This window comes from Phycodurus eques, chromosome 3, assembly GCF_024500275.1.
Source record: "Phycodurus eques isolate BA_2022a chromosome 3, UOR_Pequ_1.1, whole genome shotgun sequence".
Lineage (NCBI taxonomy): Eukaryota > Metazoa > Chordata > Actinopteri > Syngnathiformes > Syngnathidae > Phycodurus > Phycodurus eques.
This window is the reverse complement of record NC_084527.1, coordinates 33,314,503-33,328,791: the sequence shown is the minus strand read 5'-3', so window position 1 is coordinate 33,328,791 and position 14,289 is coordinate 33,314,503. Positions and strand designations below refer to the sequence as shown.

Below are 14,289 nucleotides of genomic sequence, written 5' to 3'. Positions count from 1 at the left end.
TTGAACGTAAGAATGACGTGTAAATTTGTAGAACAGAATAGCGCTCTCGATCGGATAGAAATGGCGCAGCCTCGTGATGTGAGACAGAAGCTGAAGGCTGCTGACAATGTAAACACTGTTGATCTCTGCATAACAGAGCAGGCTGGGCATGTTGATGGTACCCAGGCTATAGGGATGTAGACTGATGGGGACTCTGATGGTGCTTCAGTTAATGACAGTGTTTCCCAGAATAAAGATCTGTCCCCTTTTGAAGGACACTTTTGGCAAAGTGGTTGCGATACAGGAATTTTTGCGAGATATTAGAAAGTTTGAACAGACTGTGATTACCCCACAGAAGGTGGTAGGAACAGATTTGCTTGATGATTAAAAGAGATCTCGCCTGAGGAAGCATGTGATTGCTCCTCGAAAAATTCTAAGTGGTAAAAGGAAGAAGAAAATGAGAGTTGATCACCAAATTAAACATGGGATTACAACACTGTAATCTGTAATTGTTTAGATGTGCCCTGCGATCGGCTGGCGACCAGTTCGGGGTGTACCCCGCCTCCTGCCTAACGAGGACATCCTCAGAGACGCTGACTGAGCGGACTGGTGTCCACTCCATTTGAGTTCCCCGTGGTCTGGTGAAGGAGGTGTGGCACTCGCTGTCAGCAAAGCGTCGGGACTTTAAGTGGAACAGTGATCTGGCTTTCCAATGGAAAGAGGGGGCTGAATACATCTTTCCTCCTCTTGGCGTGGGTCCTGCTGTGGGGGAATGGAGAGAGCAGAGTGGACTCGTACTGCCCGTAAAAACTTAAGCTCCTGTGGTGGAAAGCAGCTGTATGGGAGTTATTTGAAGGTTCTGAACAGTGGGTCGTTCCTCACTGGAGTCAGAGAGTCGAGGTGGACAGCGGTGTTTTAACAATAATCTGGATGCTTTTTTTTTGGGAGATGCGGACGATTGGAAATGTTTTGTGCTCAGTAGGTGAGTATGGACCACAAAATGCATATTTGAGTTTTGTCACAAGGTATACGAAATAAAGTCTCTTGGAAAAAGTCAAAGTTCTTCTCCTCCTCCTTCCTCTTTGCCAAATCCATTTGAAAGTTTTTAGAGACATTTTATCTTCATTTTTCTGACACACCCATTCCCTCAAAATCTGCTCTTTCGCTCTCTCATTAGACATAAGAAGCATGGTTCTCGGCTACTGGTACCTCTGGAATGGGAATTAGAGGCAGGGAGGACCATACAAGAGGTCTCAGAGGCCGGCAGAACAACTCTGTGGTGCCAGGTGAGAAAACAACTTAGATATCCCAAAAATATGTTTTTATTTGTTTTACATCCCAGCCACCCGAAAGAAATGCAATAAAAATAAATAAAATGACATTATATCCAAAATGTAATGACGGCTGGACAGTCCTTGGAGCCTGCCGCTTGCGTAACACAGTTCAGAAAAGGAGGGCTCACCAATAGTAACTATGGATTAGGTCATTTGCATACAAGGTATGGTTTAACTTCATGCAAAAGTGTACAAATAAATCTTAATTGGAGATTGAAACATTTCTACTGATGCAGGGTCCGACATGAGCCAATTTGTGGTGGCCCCATCACAACATGTACTGGCCCCGTATATTCATGATGTAATATCATGAATAGGGAAATCCTGATTCATAAACACCATGATTCAAACTTTATTTATTCAACTACCGAACTCAACTTTAAACAACTTCAAAGAACAACCGGTAAATAAACTAGTAACAAGTTAAATTTTGACATATTAACCGAATTTGTAAAACAAACAAAGGAAAATAAATATGTTTATGGCTAAAAGTGTGCCAATGCTTTTAGCCACGACTGTATTGTCTATTATAGTTGTCTAAAAAAAAATAAACGGGCACAAATAATGAGTCAAAATGTATTGAATGTGAATCCTAACTGCCTCTGCACTCTTCTAATTCAGGTTGAAGATTCTCTGCGCAACCATACCATCCGATACCAAATGGTGGCACTATATGATTATTCTGCTCAGGGTCCTGAGGATTTGGAATTCAGTGAAGGGGATACCATTGACATCCTGGGTGAAGGTATGGTACAGCAGGTCAACATTGTTCTTGCAACATTTCATGGAGAAAAGTATGATCACACGTGGCCTTTGCACAGAGACGAACTGAAAAAACAAGAACTTAGAATGTTGCTAAAATGAAATTGAATTGAACAACCCCGATTCCAAGGAAGTTGGGACGCTGTGTTAAACATAAATCAAAACAGAATGCAATGATTTGCAAATCACGTTCAACCTATATTTAATTGAATACGCTACAAATACAAAATATTGAATGTTCAAACAGATCAACTTGATTGTTTTTATCATTAATTAAACATTTTATGGCTGCAACACGTTCCAAAAAAGCTGGGACAGGGTCATGTTTACCACTGGGTTACATCACCTTTTCTTTTAACAACATTCAAGAAACGTTTGGGAACTGAGGAGACTTAATTGTTGAAGCTTTGTCGGTGGAATTCTTTCCCATTCTTGCTCGATGTACAGCTTCAGCTGTTCAACAGTCCGGGGTCTCCGTTGTCGTATTTTACGCTTCATCATGCGCCACACATTTTCAATGGGAGACAGGTCTGTTCCGCAGGCAGGCCAGTCTAGTACCTGCACTCTTTTACGCTGTTGTAACACATGCAGTATGTGGTTTGGCATTGTCTTGCTGAAATAAGCAGGGGCGTCCATGAAAAAGACTTTGCTTGGATGGCAGCATATGTTTCTCCAAAACCTGTATGTACCTTTCAGCATTAATGGTGCCTTCACAGATGTGTAAGTGACCCATGTTATTGGCACGAACACAGCCCCATACCATCATAGATGCTGGCTTTTGAACTTTCCGTCCATAACAGTCCGGATGGTTCTTTTCCTCTTTGGCCCGGAGGACACGACGTCCACCATTTCCAAAAACAATTTAAAATGTGGACACAGAACACTTTTCCACTTTGCCGCACCGGCGGCGTTTCTGGGTGTTGTTGATAAATGGCTTTTGCTTTGCATAGTAGAGTTTCAAGTTGCACTTCTGGATGTAGCGCCGAACTGACATTGATTTTCTGAAGTGTTCCTGAGCCCATGTGATGATATCCTTTACACCTTGATGTCTGTTTTTTTATGCAGGTCACGAAGGTCACGGGCATTCAAATGTTGGTTTCCGGCCTTGCCGCTTCCATGCAGTGATTTCTCCAGATTCTCTGAACCTTTTGATGACATTATGCACCGTAGATGATGAAATCCCCAAATTCCTTGCAATTGTACATTGAGGAACGTTGTCCTTAAAACTGTTCAACTATTTTCTCACGCACTTGTTCACAAAGAGGTGAACCTCGCCCCATCTTTGCTTGTGAATGACTGAGCAATTCAGGGAAGCTCCTTTTCTCCTCAATCATGGCGCCCACCTGTTCCCAATCAGCCCGTTCACCTGTGGGATGTTCCAAACAGGTGTTCGATGAGCATTCCTCAACTTTCTTTTTTGCCACCTGTCCCAGCCTTTTTGGAACGTGTTGCAGCCATAAAATTCTAGGATAATGATTATTAACTAAAAACAATCAAGTTGATCAGTTTGACCATGAAATATCTTGTCTTTGTAGAGTATTCAATTAAATATAGATTGATGACATGATTTGCAAATCCTTGTATTCTGTTTTTATTTATGTTTAACACAACATCCCAACTTCATTGGAATTGGGGTTGTATTAAGATGTAGTGTATCACTGTCATCTTTAATTTTGGTTTCTCTTTCTATTGTCGTTATAGTGAACGAAGAATGGCTGGAGGGACACTGTGCAGGGAATATCGGCATCTTTCCCAGCAGCTTTGCCATGAGGGAAAATGAAAACTTTATGTAGATGTGAGAGTTTTGAAAACTGAGTTTTAGTGAACAATATTTCTGTGAGGTCCAATCTGTTTCGATGCAACCTTCAGTTAAGCCAAATTGCTAAACACCTTTTACATTACATTTTGCTTTTCATTGATAACACGAACGTTTTTTTTCAGAAAATTGTTGAAAACATAAATTGTGGTCGCAATATTATATTCCTTGAAGTTTTATAAAAACAATACTGGTCTCATGTTGGTAATTGAAAATGAAGCAGTAATGAAATTTTGAAAAAAATCAGCTTAGTTTACTTTACTTTACTTTTTTTACTTTTTTTAGTTTACTTCAAGAAAAATGAGACAAATCAAGTCATTTGCTTTCAGATGTCACTCTTAATCTCAACAGATTACACTGTATCTGTAAATTATTCCCAGTTTTTAATCTTTTCACATTTTGTCACGTTAAAAATTGAATAAATACCGCCCCAAAATCTTTTGGGTGAAATTGTTAATTTTTAGAAAAATAATTGAAAATACATGTACAATACATAGTGGACATAGCCACAGCCTTTCTTTAGCAATCTTTGTTTTATCAGACCAGAGAATTTGGTCTCTGAAAGTACTTCAGGTGTCTTTGGGTAAACTCCGGGCAGGCTTCTACCTCAGAGGGCCTGATTGATGGTTTGCTGCTGAGATGGTTGTCCTCTTAGAAGGTTCGACTCTTTCCGAATAGGAAAGCTCTGACAGAATGACAATCAGGTTCTTGATCACCTCTCAGACTAAAGCTCTTGGCCCCCAATTGTTGGTCGGACAGAACCTCTTCCAGTTATACTCTAGCTAATGGAAGAGAGTGGCGTCGTTAGGCCTATTTTAGGCCTAAAATGTTTGTTGAATGTGGCCGAATGTGGTGTATATATAGATGTGTGTGTGTGTGTGTGTGTGTGTATATATATATATATATATATATACACACACACACACACACATACGCACATATATAATCTGTATCTGGAATATATATAAACATATGTATATACAGTGGGTACGGAAATTATTTAGTCCCCTTAGATTTTTACTCTTTGTTAAATTGCAGCCATTTGCTAAAATCATTCCAGTAACAAAAAAATTTCCTGTTTAATGTACACACAGCACCCCATATTGACAGGAAAAAAACTTAATTTTTGATTTTTTTTTTTTGCTGATTTATTATAATGATGATGATGATTTTTACTTTAAAAAAGAAAAACTGAAATATCACACGACCATAAGCATTCAGACCCTTTGCTGTGACACTCATATATTTAACTCGGGTGCTGTCCGTTTCTTCTGATCATCCTTGAGATGGTTCTACACTTTCATTGGAGTCCTGCTGTGTTTGGTTATCTGCGATTGGCTGGCAACCAGTTCAGGGTGTACCCCGCCTCCTGCCCGATGATAGCTGGCTCCAGCACACCCGTGACCCTAGTGAGGAGAAGCGGCTCGGAAAATGGAATGGATGTGTTTGATTATACTGATTGGACTTGATTAGGAAAGCCACACACCTGTCGATATAAGACCTTACAGCTCACAGTTGCATGTCAGAGCAAATGAGAATCATGAGGTGAAAGGAACTGCCTGAAGAGCTCAGAGACAGAATTGTGGCGAGTCACAGCTCTGACCAAGGTTACAAAAAAAAAAATCTGCTGCACTTAAGGTTCCTAAGAGCAGAGTGGCCTCCATAATCCTTAAATGGAAGACGTTTGGGATGAGCAGAACCCTTCCTAAGGCTGGCTGTCCGGCCAAACTGAGCAGTTGGGGAAGAAGAGTCTTGGTGAGAGAGGGACAGAAAAACCCAAAGATCACTGTGGCTGAGGTCCAGAGATGCAGTCGGGAGATGGGAGAAAGTTCTAGAAAGTCAACCATCACTGCAGCCCTCCACCAGTCGGGGCTTTATGGCAGAGTGGCCCGACGGAAGCCTCTCCTCAGTGCAAGACACGTGAAAGCCCGCATGGAGTTTGCTAAAGACTCCAAGATGGTGAGAAATAAGATTCTCTGGTCTGATGAGACCCGGCTAGAACATTTTGGCCTTAATTCTAAGCGGTATGTGTGGAGAAGGCACTGCTCAGCACCTGTTCGATACAGTCCCAACAGTGAAGCATGGCGGTGGCAGCAGTATGCTGTGCGGGGGTGTTTTTCAACTGCAGGGACAGGACGACTGGTTCCAATTGAAGGAATTGATGAATGCGGCCAAGTACAGGGATATCCTGGACAAAAAAAAACGTCTCCAGCGTACTCAGGGCCTCAGACTGGGCCGAAGGTTCACCTTCCAACAAGACATTGATCCTAAGCAAACAGCTAAAATAACAAAGGAGTTGCTTCAGAACAACTCTGTGTGTGTGTGTGTGTGTCTATATATATATATATATATATATATATATATGTATATATATATATATAAAAATATGTATATGTTACTGACTGTAAGGTAGTGGTAGGGGAGAGTGTGGCTAGACAGCATAGGATGGTGGTGTGTAAGGTGACTGGTGGTGGGGAGGAAGATTAGGAAGACAAAGGCAGAGCAGAAAACCATGTGGTGGAAGCTGAGAAAGGAAGAGTGTTTTGCAGCTTTTCGGGAAGAGGTGAAACAGGTTCATGGTGGACAGGAGGCGCTTCCAGAAGACCGGACCACTGCAACCAAGGTGATAAGAGAGGCAGGCAGGAGAGTACTTGGTGTATCTTCTGGTAGGAAAATGGGAGAAGGAGACTTGGTGGTGGAACCTCACAGTACAGGACCTCATACAAGGAAAGAGGTTAGCTAAAAAGAAGGGGGGCACTGAGATGGCTGAAGAAAGGAGAAAGGAATACATGAGATGCGACGTAGGGCGAAGGTAGAGGTGGCAAAGGCCAAACAAGAGGCATATGATGACATGTATGCCAGGTCGGACATTAAAGAAGGAGAAAACGATCTATACGGGTTGGCCAGACAGTGGGATCGAGATGGGAAGGATGCGTAGCCGATTAGGGTAACGATAGAGAAATGTGTTGACTGGTGGCAGCGTCGTACTGGATAGATGGAAAGACAACTTTGAGGAGTTGATGAATGAGGAAAACCGAGAGAAAGAAGAGTAGAAGAGGCAAGTGTGCTGGACCAGGAAGTAGCAATGATTAGTAAGGGAAGTTAGAAAAGCATTAAAGAGGATGAAAAATGAAAAGGCAGTTGGACCTGATAACCACAAATGCATTATTTGCCCTGAGGGTGTTGATGGAGGAGTACAGAGAAGGTCAGAAGGAGGGACTGCATCAGGGATCAGCCCTGAGCCCCTTCCTCTTTGCAGTGGTGATGGATAGACTGACAGATGAGGTCAGACAAGAGTCCCCGTGGACCATGATGTTCGCAGATGACATTGTAATCTGCATTGAAAGCAGGGAGCAGGTGGAGGAACAGTTAGAAAGGTGGAGGCATGCACTGGAAAGGAGAGGAATGAAGATTCGGCGAGGTAAAACAGAATAGGTGGAAGAAGTGGCTGGGGTGAGGGAAGTCTGGGCTTCCCTGCTGAGGCTGCTGCCCCCGAGATCCGACCTCAGATAAGTGGAGGAAAACGGATGGATGGATATATATATATGGATAGATAAAACGGATATATATATATATATATATATATATACCCAGGACTGGTCGCCAGGCAATCACAGGGCACATAGAAACAAACAACCATTCCCACCTACGGACAATTTGGAGTGTTCAATCAAACTACCACGCATGTTTTTGGGGATGTGGGAGGAAACCGGAGTACCTGGGAGGAAAAAAAAAATCATCAATGACAGGCCCGTATCAAGAGTTGGCCCATGTGATTTCGAGGAGCGCACATGAAAACCACCTGCAGTACTTTTGATGACGAAACAGCTCAAAACAGCTTAAATGGAAGAGGAGGTGGAGGCAGGTGCCACAGTTGGCCGAGCTGTTTCAAAGGCGCTGAGAACCTCCACCTACCTTCCACTTGTCCAAGTGCGGCAAAGGAGGACAGCGACGAGAAGAAATGTGAAACCAGTTGTCTTGTTTGAGGTGTTTTTGTCAAAACTGAATCAACCGTCTGAGGAGAGGCCACTAGAAAAACTATGTGTTACATGTGTCTCAGCCACCGTAGTTTTTGCTGTTGCTGTAAATGTTTATTTTATCAGAACGAATTTTTTTGCAAAGGCATTTCAAAAGAAGACAGAACCACAAAAAAGAGAACGATACCTGTATTTTGTCATCTTTAATTCCCGCGATGCGCCTATCCTTTTTGTTAAGAGCATACACTGTGTTGCTTACATTTACGATGCACATCAAATGGGAGGGATGTTACAGTATGGATTTAATGATACCATTTATAGCAACTCAATTATTCATCAGGTATTTACAACAAGAATAGACATTTCAATCAGAAGCACAAGTACGATAGAATTACAACATATCCCAAGGAAATGGGCAACAACACAGAAAATAAAGGGAGACAGCACATTGATTGACAAAAACAAAGGGGAGATTGGTATCTATGCGCACCCAAATATGCCCAATATGGATTTTTCAATCAACAAAACATTTTAACTGAAGTATTTTCTAGTTTCGTCTTCGAGCTGGCAAATGTAATTAATTGGCTCCTGCTATTACCCAAACTAATGTCGACTCGACTAAAGCATCTACTTCAAGAGGAATTCAACACCTCCTCTAGTTTTTCCCGACACAGTTCATGTGATTGCATCAAATATAAGATGGTGGAATTCCATACCATTTGAACCTCATAATTCCTCGAGCTAAACTATTTCACATGTAGAAATAAACACACTGCACAATAAAGAAAACCGTCCAAATAAATACAATCTTGCTTAATAAACACTGACTAAACACAATTTACTATATTTATTGACAAAAAAAAAAAAGTTTGCAAGTGCTTTATATGAAATATAAGAGTATGAATATTCTTATATTTGTATAAACATCTGGGCGGAGGTGTAGGTGGGAAAACCGGCCGTTTGGGTGCTTTGGGGCGCGAAAGGAAATTCTCTTCATTGTTTTCTTTGCTCCTCAAGTCTTTTGAACGTTTTTGGAATGAAGTGTGAAAATTTCAGTTGATCCTGAAACATAATACAGAAACATTAAGTTTCCTGTCGTTTTCTCGAAGTGAAACTCCAGTGCCACCCTTACAGTGGAACCACAGGGGCAAATGCGCTGCAAACAGCCAGATGCTGCAAATGCAGGAATAAAGCAAAGCAAAATGAAAACAACAGCAAAGGAAAAATGCTGCAAGACCAAAATGCTGCAATCACAGAAAACAACTGCAAAATAAACATTATATATATATATATATATATATATATATATATATATATATATATATATATATATTTCCATGCTGCTGCTTATAGGACACACGCACACACAATTTGGTTTGTTAATACTGACCACAGACTGTTATGAATGGACACGCACATCCACACATCTGCACCGCAGACATACTGCTAACATTCAGGCTGAGAACTGGTTCGATAAGGTGCCACTGAAGGAAGCTGTTATCTGAAAAGGGGAGCCACTCGACATCCGAATCCAACGAGAGACGGAAGAGAGACCAGCGCGCGCTGAATGGTTCAACTCGACCCCAGCTTTGTAAATCTGTATACCGTATGTTCCGCACCACAACGCGCACCGTATTATTCGGCGCGTGCTAAAACAAGGTAACGGAAGCAAAACAGTGTGTTTGGTTGAACTTATTTCTACTACGTATTTAAAAATACACTCACATTATTTTTTGATGAATCCTTTGTCACAAATCCATCAAAGTTTTATTTTAGTATTATTATTATTCATTATTATTTTTATCTTGCAGCCTTTTTCTTTTGCAGTTTTATGTGCTTGTGTGTTTTCTGTTTTGCTTCATTCCTGCTACAGTATGTAGCATGTAAAACAAACCACTGATGGATCTGTGGGGTGGCAAGGGGTGGCAGTTGCTACCCCCAGCAAATGCCTTGCCAACCCAGTTGCCATCGCTGAGTCTATTAATAATAAATTACTCAATTCAAAATTTGAAAAAAAATTATAAAATTTGATGATAAATGTTTGGGATATTGTCTTACATAATCCATCCATCCATCCATCCATTTTCCGAGCCGCTTCTCCTCACTGGGGTCGCGGGCGTGCTGGAGCCTATCCCAGCTATCATCGGGCAGGAGGTGCGGTACACCCTGAACTGCTTGCCGGCCAATCGCAGGGCACATACAAACAAACAACCATTCGCACTCACAGTCACACCTACGGGCAATTTAGAGTCTCCGATTCGTGCATGTTTTTGGGATGTGGGAGGAAGAAAACCCACGCAGGCACGGGGAGAACATGCAAACTCCACACAGGCAGGGCCGGGGAATGAACTCAGGCTTCTGAGGAAGAAGCCTGTGAGGCTGACGTGCCGCTGTCTTACATGGTAACGTAGCATATTAAAAAAAAAAGATTAAAGGTCAGATGACAAAGATGTTATGGGGTCAGTTAAAATTCATATTTGCATTGTTTATATGTTGTGTAATACATGCACATAACTTCAGCAAGTTTTCAACCGAAGTTTTTATGACTCATATTGAGTCCTCCCCGAACGTACCTGAAGCTCAAGACACTGGGGCGTGGTTACTCTATCCACCGCAAGGGCTACCAGAAGTGACGTTGCAATTGCCAAACGCACCGCGCTACACTCTATACGCATATTGGAACGTGCGTATAGAATATATTGGAATATGAGGAGGAGAATTTCGAGAATAATGGCACCCCAGGGGTGCCAATATTTTTTAGCACGACGATATGACACGGCACAAGCTTTTACATAGTATGCAGTATGTATAGTATGCAGTATTCCGATATATTGTGCGCCCCTCGCTCGAGTAGCTTTATAACACGTGCACAGAAAGTCTTTGCCGTGTCTGTTGGCTTGTCATATAGGCAAAAGTACAGACGACAGTGCCGAAAAGTACTTTGTGACTGCCCAGTGCATAATAACCATAATAGAGTCGTAGGTATGTAAACAAGGAAATTCTCGCCTCTTGTCTGCGCCGTTGCACCGTGGCGGCTGCAGGATTTAGTTCTCTTGCTGGCGGTTAGGGTCCCGATGGCTGTAGGAAAAATAGTTGGCACCGCAGCTGGTTTCAGCCTCTGCCTAACTAAACCTCCTGTATCCAATGCTTTCTGCTAAGTCTTTCTCAAAACACGCCTGTTCGATGTGATCAGCACAGAAATTGGAATGCTTGCAAGGCACAAATAGCCAAATGACACCGCCGGATAGAGCCGAAGACCGGAAGGCGCTGGATGCAAAAAGCAGAAGGCGCATTCTGAATCATAGTTAGCGATTTAACTGCTGTATATCTGCTATATAATCACTTCAAAATGGTAGATGTGGTTTGTAAAGGGGTTCTTGAGTTTATCAAGAAAATTTTGAACATCTTTGTCCTCTGACCTTTAAATCGGCTTAATGTAAGAAAACTGCGATCAATCTTCAGCAACATCTAGCGTTGGATTTGCACTAGAACAAGGATTCATCTTTTTAAAAAGTTTTGAAATAATGTATGTAGATACAGTATGTCAATGAAACAATCCAGAAATGAGAGGGTAATTACCTCCATATATTACTGTGCTGACTGCTCCTCAGTGGCCTCAGGTGGAGCGTTGGGATCCAGGAAATCTGGGTGCTGTAGTTCCTTCAGATATTTGGGAGGGGTGAGGATGTGGGTGGAACCTGCGGAAGACAAACACCTAAGCTCAAAATCAATCCCCTCTCTGTTGAATCTGTAGCCTTGGAAAAAGAAAACTCCCAAACACTCAGTGGGATTTGTCTTACTCTTCTTCTTCTTATAAATGAACAGATAACCGACTGTACATTTCTGTACTTTTATTTTTTGTATATTTACCTACATACCGCTGTCATAATTACAAAGGTTCTGGAAATGTTTGTTTTCCTTCGCTTTATTTGAAATCATGTTTTATAACCCTTCCTCTCTGTAAGTTTAAGCCACCTTTTCTATAAAAAAAACTTTCGAACTACTATTAGTTCGAAAGAATGTTTCATCTGTGAACACCAAAAAACTAAATAAAGAGCATGGATAATAAACTAACTAACTAATACATAAATAAATAACTAAGTGGAAAAATCTGAGAACATACCAATTATGGCCTCCCATTTGCCATTGGTTTGGGTGACCTCATACACACAGCGCATCTCACTGTAGGTCATGCCTCCGATAACGAAGACAATAACCCTTGGCCCAGTCTTCACCTCTGTGGGACCCCGGTTTTTGTGCCAGTTACCATAGCGGGCAGTACTAAATACAAACCAAAAAAGAAACATGGCATACATTTGTATTTCCATTGGTGGTGCATGCTTTTCCATCATACAGAGAACCAGACGACACGCATACACAGGAAAGGAAGAGCGGAACGGAGTCACACATATGGGACTGCGCATCTTAGTGTAGTAATACTAATCAGTGATGGTGCACGTTTTTGTGTTGATCTAAAATAGGATTGGCTCAAGTAGAACACTCTTCTGGATCTCATTCTCAGGACCAAACAAAGCAGAAAAATAATAATAATTCATATGTATAATAGATGCAGTATTTGTTCATATTCACTGTATACAACACAGGTGTCAAAAGTCAAGGCCGGTCAGCCAGATCCATCCCGCCGTGTCGTTTCATGTGGTCCTCGAATTCAAATCGCGTGTCTCCTTATGTTCTCCCGGACCAACATTTCAAATTGTCTTTAACGTTGACAAATGGCAAGCATTTGAAAAGAAGAAATTTAGGAGTCACACGGACAGGTGGATGCGTTTGCGTTTGGACCATTTTCAACTGCACGGAAATCTTTTGGGGGGGGGGAAACTGAATTCTACCAAAAAATAAGGGCATACAAAAACCGAGATTCCACTGTGATGATTAGTGATGATACATTATATAGTTCCACATTTATAACGGCCCTCTGAGGGAAACCATTACTACAATTAGCAATAATGAATACTGTGATGTACTCACCTTGATGGAGCACTGGCTTTGGCTGATGCTTGTCTCTGGGAAACGTATGGGTATTGCTTAATGTCAAGTTTATCCTCAATGGCATCCTGTAGGAACACAAGTTTTAGTTCTCCCTTTTAAGAACAGAATCGTATTGCACCAAAACAGCACACCTCGATGAGATCCTTGACGAGAGGAGTCCATCTTGAAAGTTGGTACGTGTGCTCACTGATTCGTTCCTTACGGTCAGGCTTTTTGGTTTTCTTGGCAGTTCCCTGCGACGGAATCGTGCAAAATTCTATTTCGTCACAAACATAGTCACAAATATCCAGCCAGTTTCTGTGCCGCATTTCCGCACTAGGGTTGCCTATCCCAGCTATCTTCGGGCGAGAGGCGGGGTACACCCTGAACTGGTCACCAGCCAATCGCAGGGCACATAGAAACAAACAACCAACATTCACACCTATGGGCAATTTCGAGTCTTCAATCAACCTACCATGCATGTTTTTTGGGATGTGGGAGGAAACCGGAGTACCCGGAGAAAACCCACACAGGCACAGGGAGAACATGCAAACTCCTCAGAACTGCGAGGCAGATGTGCTAACCGTTCCTCCAAATCGCAAATATCGAAAGGCAATTGTTACAATTATAGTTTTTTTTTTTTTTTTTATTTCTATTTGGCATATGCAGATGCTATTTGCATATCTGTTGTTGACCAATACTGCCCACTCACGTGCCCGAGCAGCATCTGCAACATTTGCACAATCGACATTGTCCCACATCTTCACACTACTAGTCACTTTAAACTGCATACATCTCTTGAAGTCTCGGCGCCCTTTGCACAATGGTCATTGCACCGGACTATTGTTCTATTAGTCTAATTCAAACTCCTCTAATTGCTAGACGATGACTGCATCTTTTCGCACAATTGTCAAAAAAAAAAGTACCAGCATGACCAGATTACTAGCCGCTTTTTATCGCTCAGTGACTGATTCTGATTTAGATATATGTTCACCCAACCCTGAATTTGCTTCTCTTAGGTTTACCTCCTGTTAGAAGGCTGCTCTACATATATTAAGTCCCTAAGTTGTTGTTGCAAGGACTTTAAGCACACACTGAGCTTTATTTTTTTGTAGCTAAGGCGACTACAGATCAGGGTTATCAGAGGTGTTTCATAACTTTACAATTACAATTTACTTGACAAACACAGCTTACCTCAGAGACGATAGGCACACCCATGTGTGCCATGTTGGAAATGATGTCACTGTCCTCGGGTGGGATGCTGGCATGCTGGAGCAATTTACACAAGTTTTCTTCGGTCACACCTGACACACACACACGCGCGCGCGCGTACAGTCGATAAAAGACACACGTGGACGTTCACAAATAAACGGTAATGTGTATTGAGAAATAGCGGGTGTCACAAAAGAGGTCCGACATTTCTATAATATAT

The 14,289-nt window shown here is 41.9% G+C and overlaps 2 protein-coding genes across 9 annotated transcripts in view; one reads left to right on the top strand and one right to left on the bottom strand.

Moving 5' to 3' along the window:
* The window catches only part of noxa1 (NADPH oxidase activator 1), a 41,037-nt gene extending 32,584 nt beyond the window's left edge, over positions 1-8,453 (top strand). For 4 of the 5 annotated variants that reach the window (XM_061673150.1, XM_061673149.1, XM_061673152.1 and 1 more), the window contains 3 exons: positions 1,157-1,265; positions 1,935-2,058; positions 3,777-8,453. In XM_061673150.1, the coding sequence (XP_061529134.1) occupies positions 1,157-1,265; positions 1,935-2,058; positions 3,777-3,868 (325 nt within the window). In that variant the 3' untranslated portion in view covers positions 3,869-8,453. Of the gene's footprint in view, positions 1-496; positions 1,053-1,156; positions 1,266-1,934; positions 2,059-3,776 lie in introns of those variants that run through there. The other variant, XM_061673151.1, reaches the window with a different exon arrangement.
* Positions 1-14,289, bottom strand: part of stxbp1b (syntaxin binding protein 1b) — a 76,867-nt gene that overhangs the window by 705 nt on the left and 61,873 nt on the right. For 3 of the 4 annotated variants that reach the window (XM_061673147.1, XM_061673144.1, XM_061673148.1), the window contains 6 exons: positions 14,052-14,161; positions 13,010-13,111; positions 12,858-12,943; positions 11,992-12,149; positions 11,448-11,566; positions 8,057-8,930 (listed from right to left, as the gene is read on the bottom strand). In XM_061673147.1, coding sequence (XP_061529131.1) covers positions 11,457-11,566; positions 11,992-12,149; positions 12,858-12,943; positions 13,010-13,111; positions 14,052-14,161 — 566 coding nt within the window. In that variant the 3' untranslated portion in view covers positions 8,057-8,930; positions 11,448-11,456. Of the gene's footprint in view, positions 1-8,056; positions 8,931-11,447; positions 11,567-11,991; positions 12,150-12,857; positions 12,944-13,009; positions 13,112-14,051; positions 14,162-14,289 lie in introns of those variants that run through there. The other variant, XM_061673146.1, reaches the window with a different exon arrangement.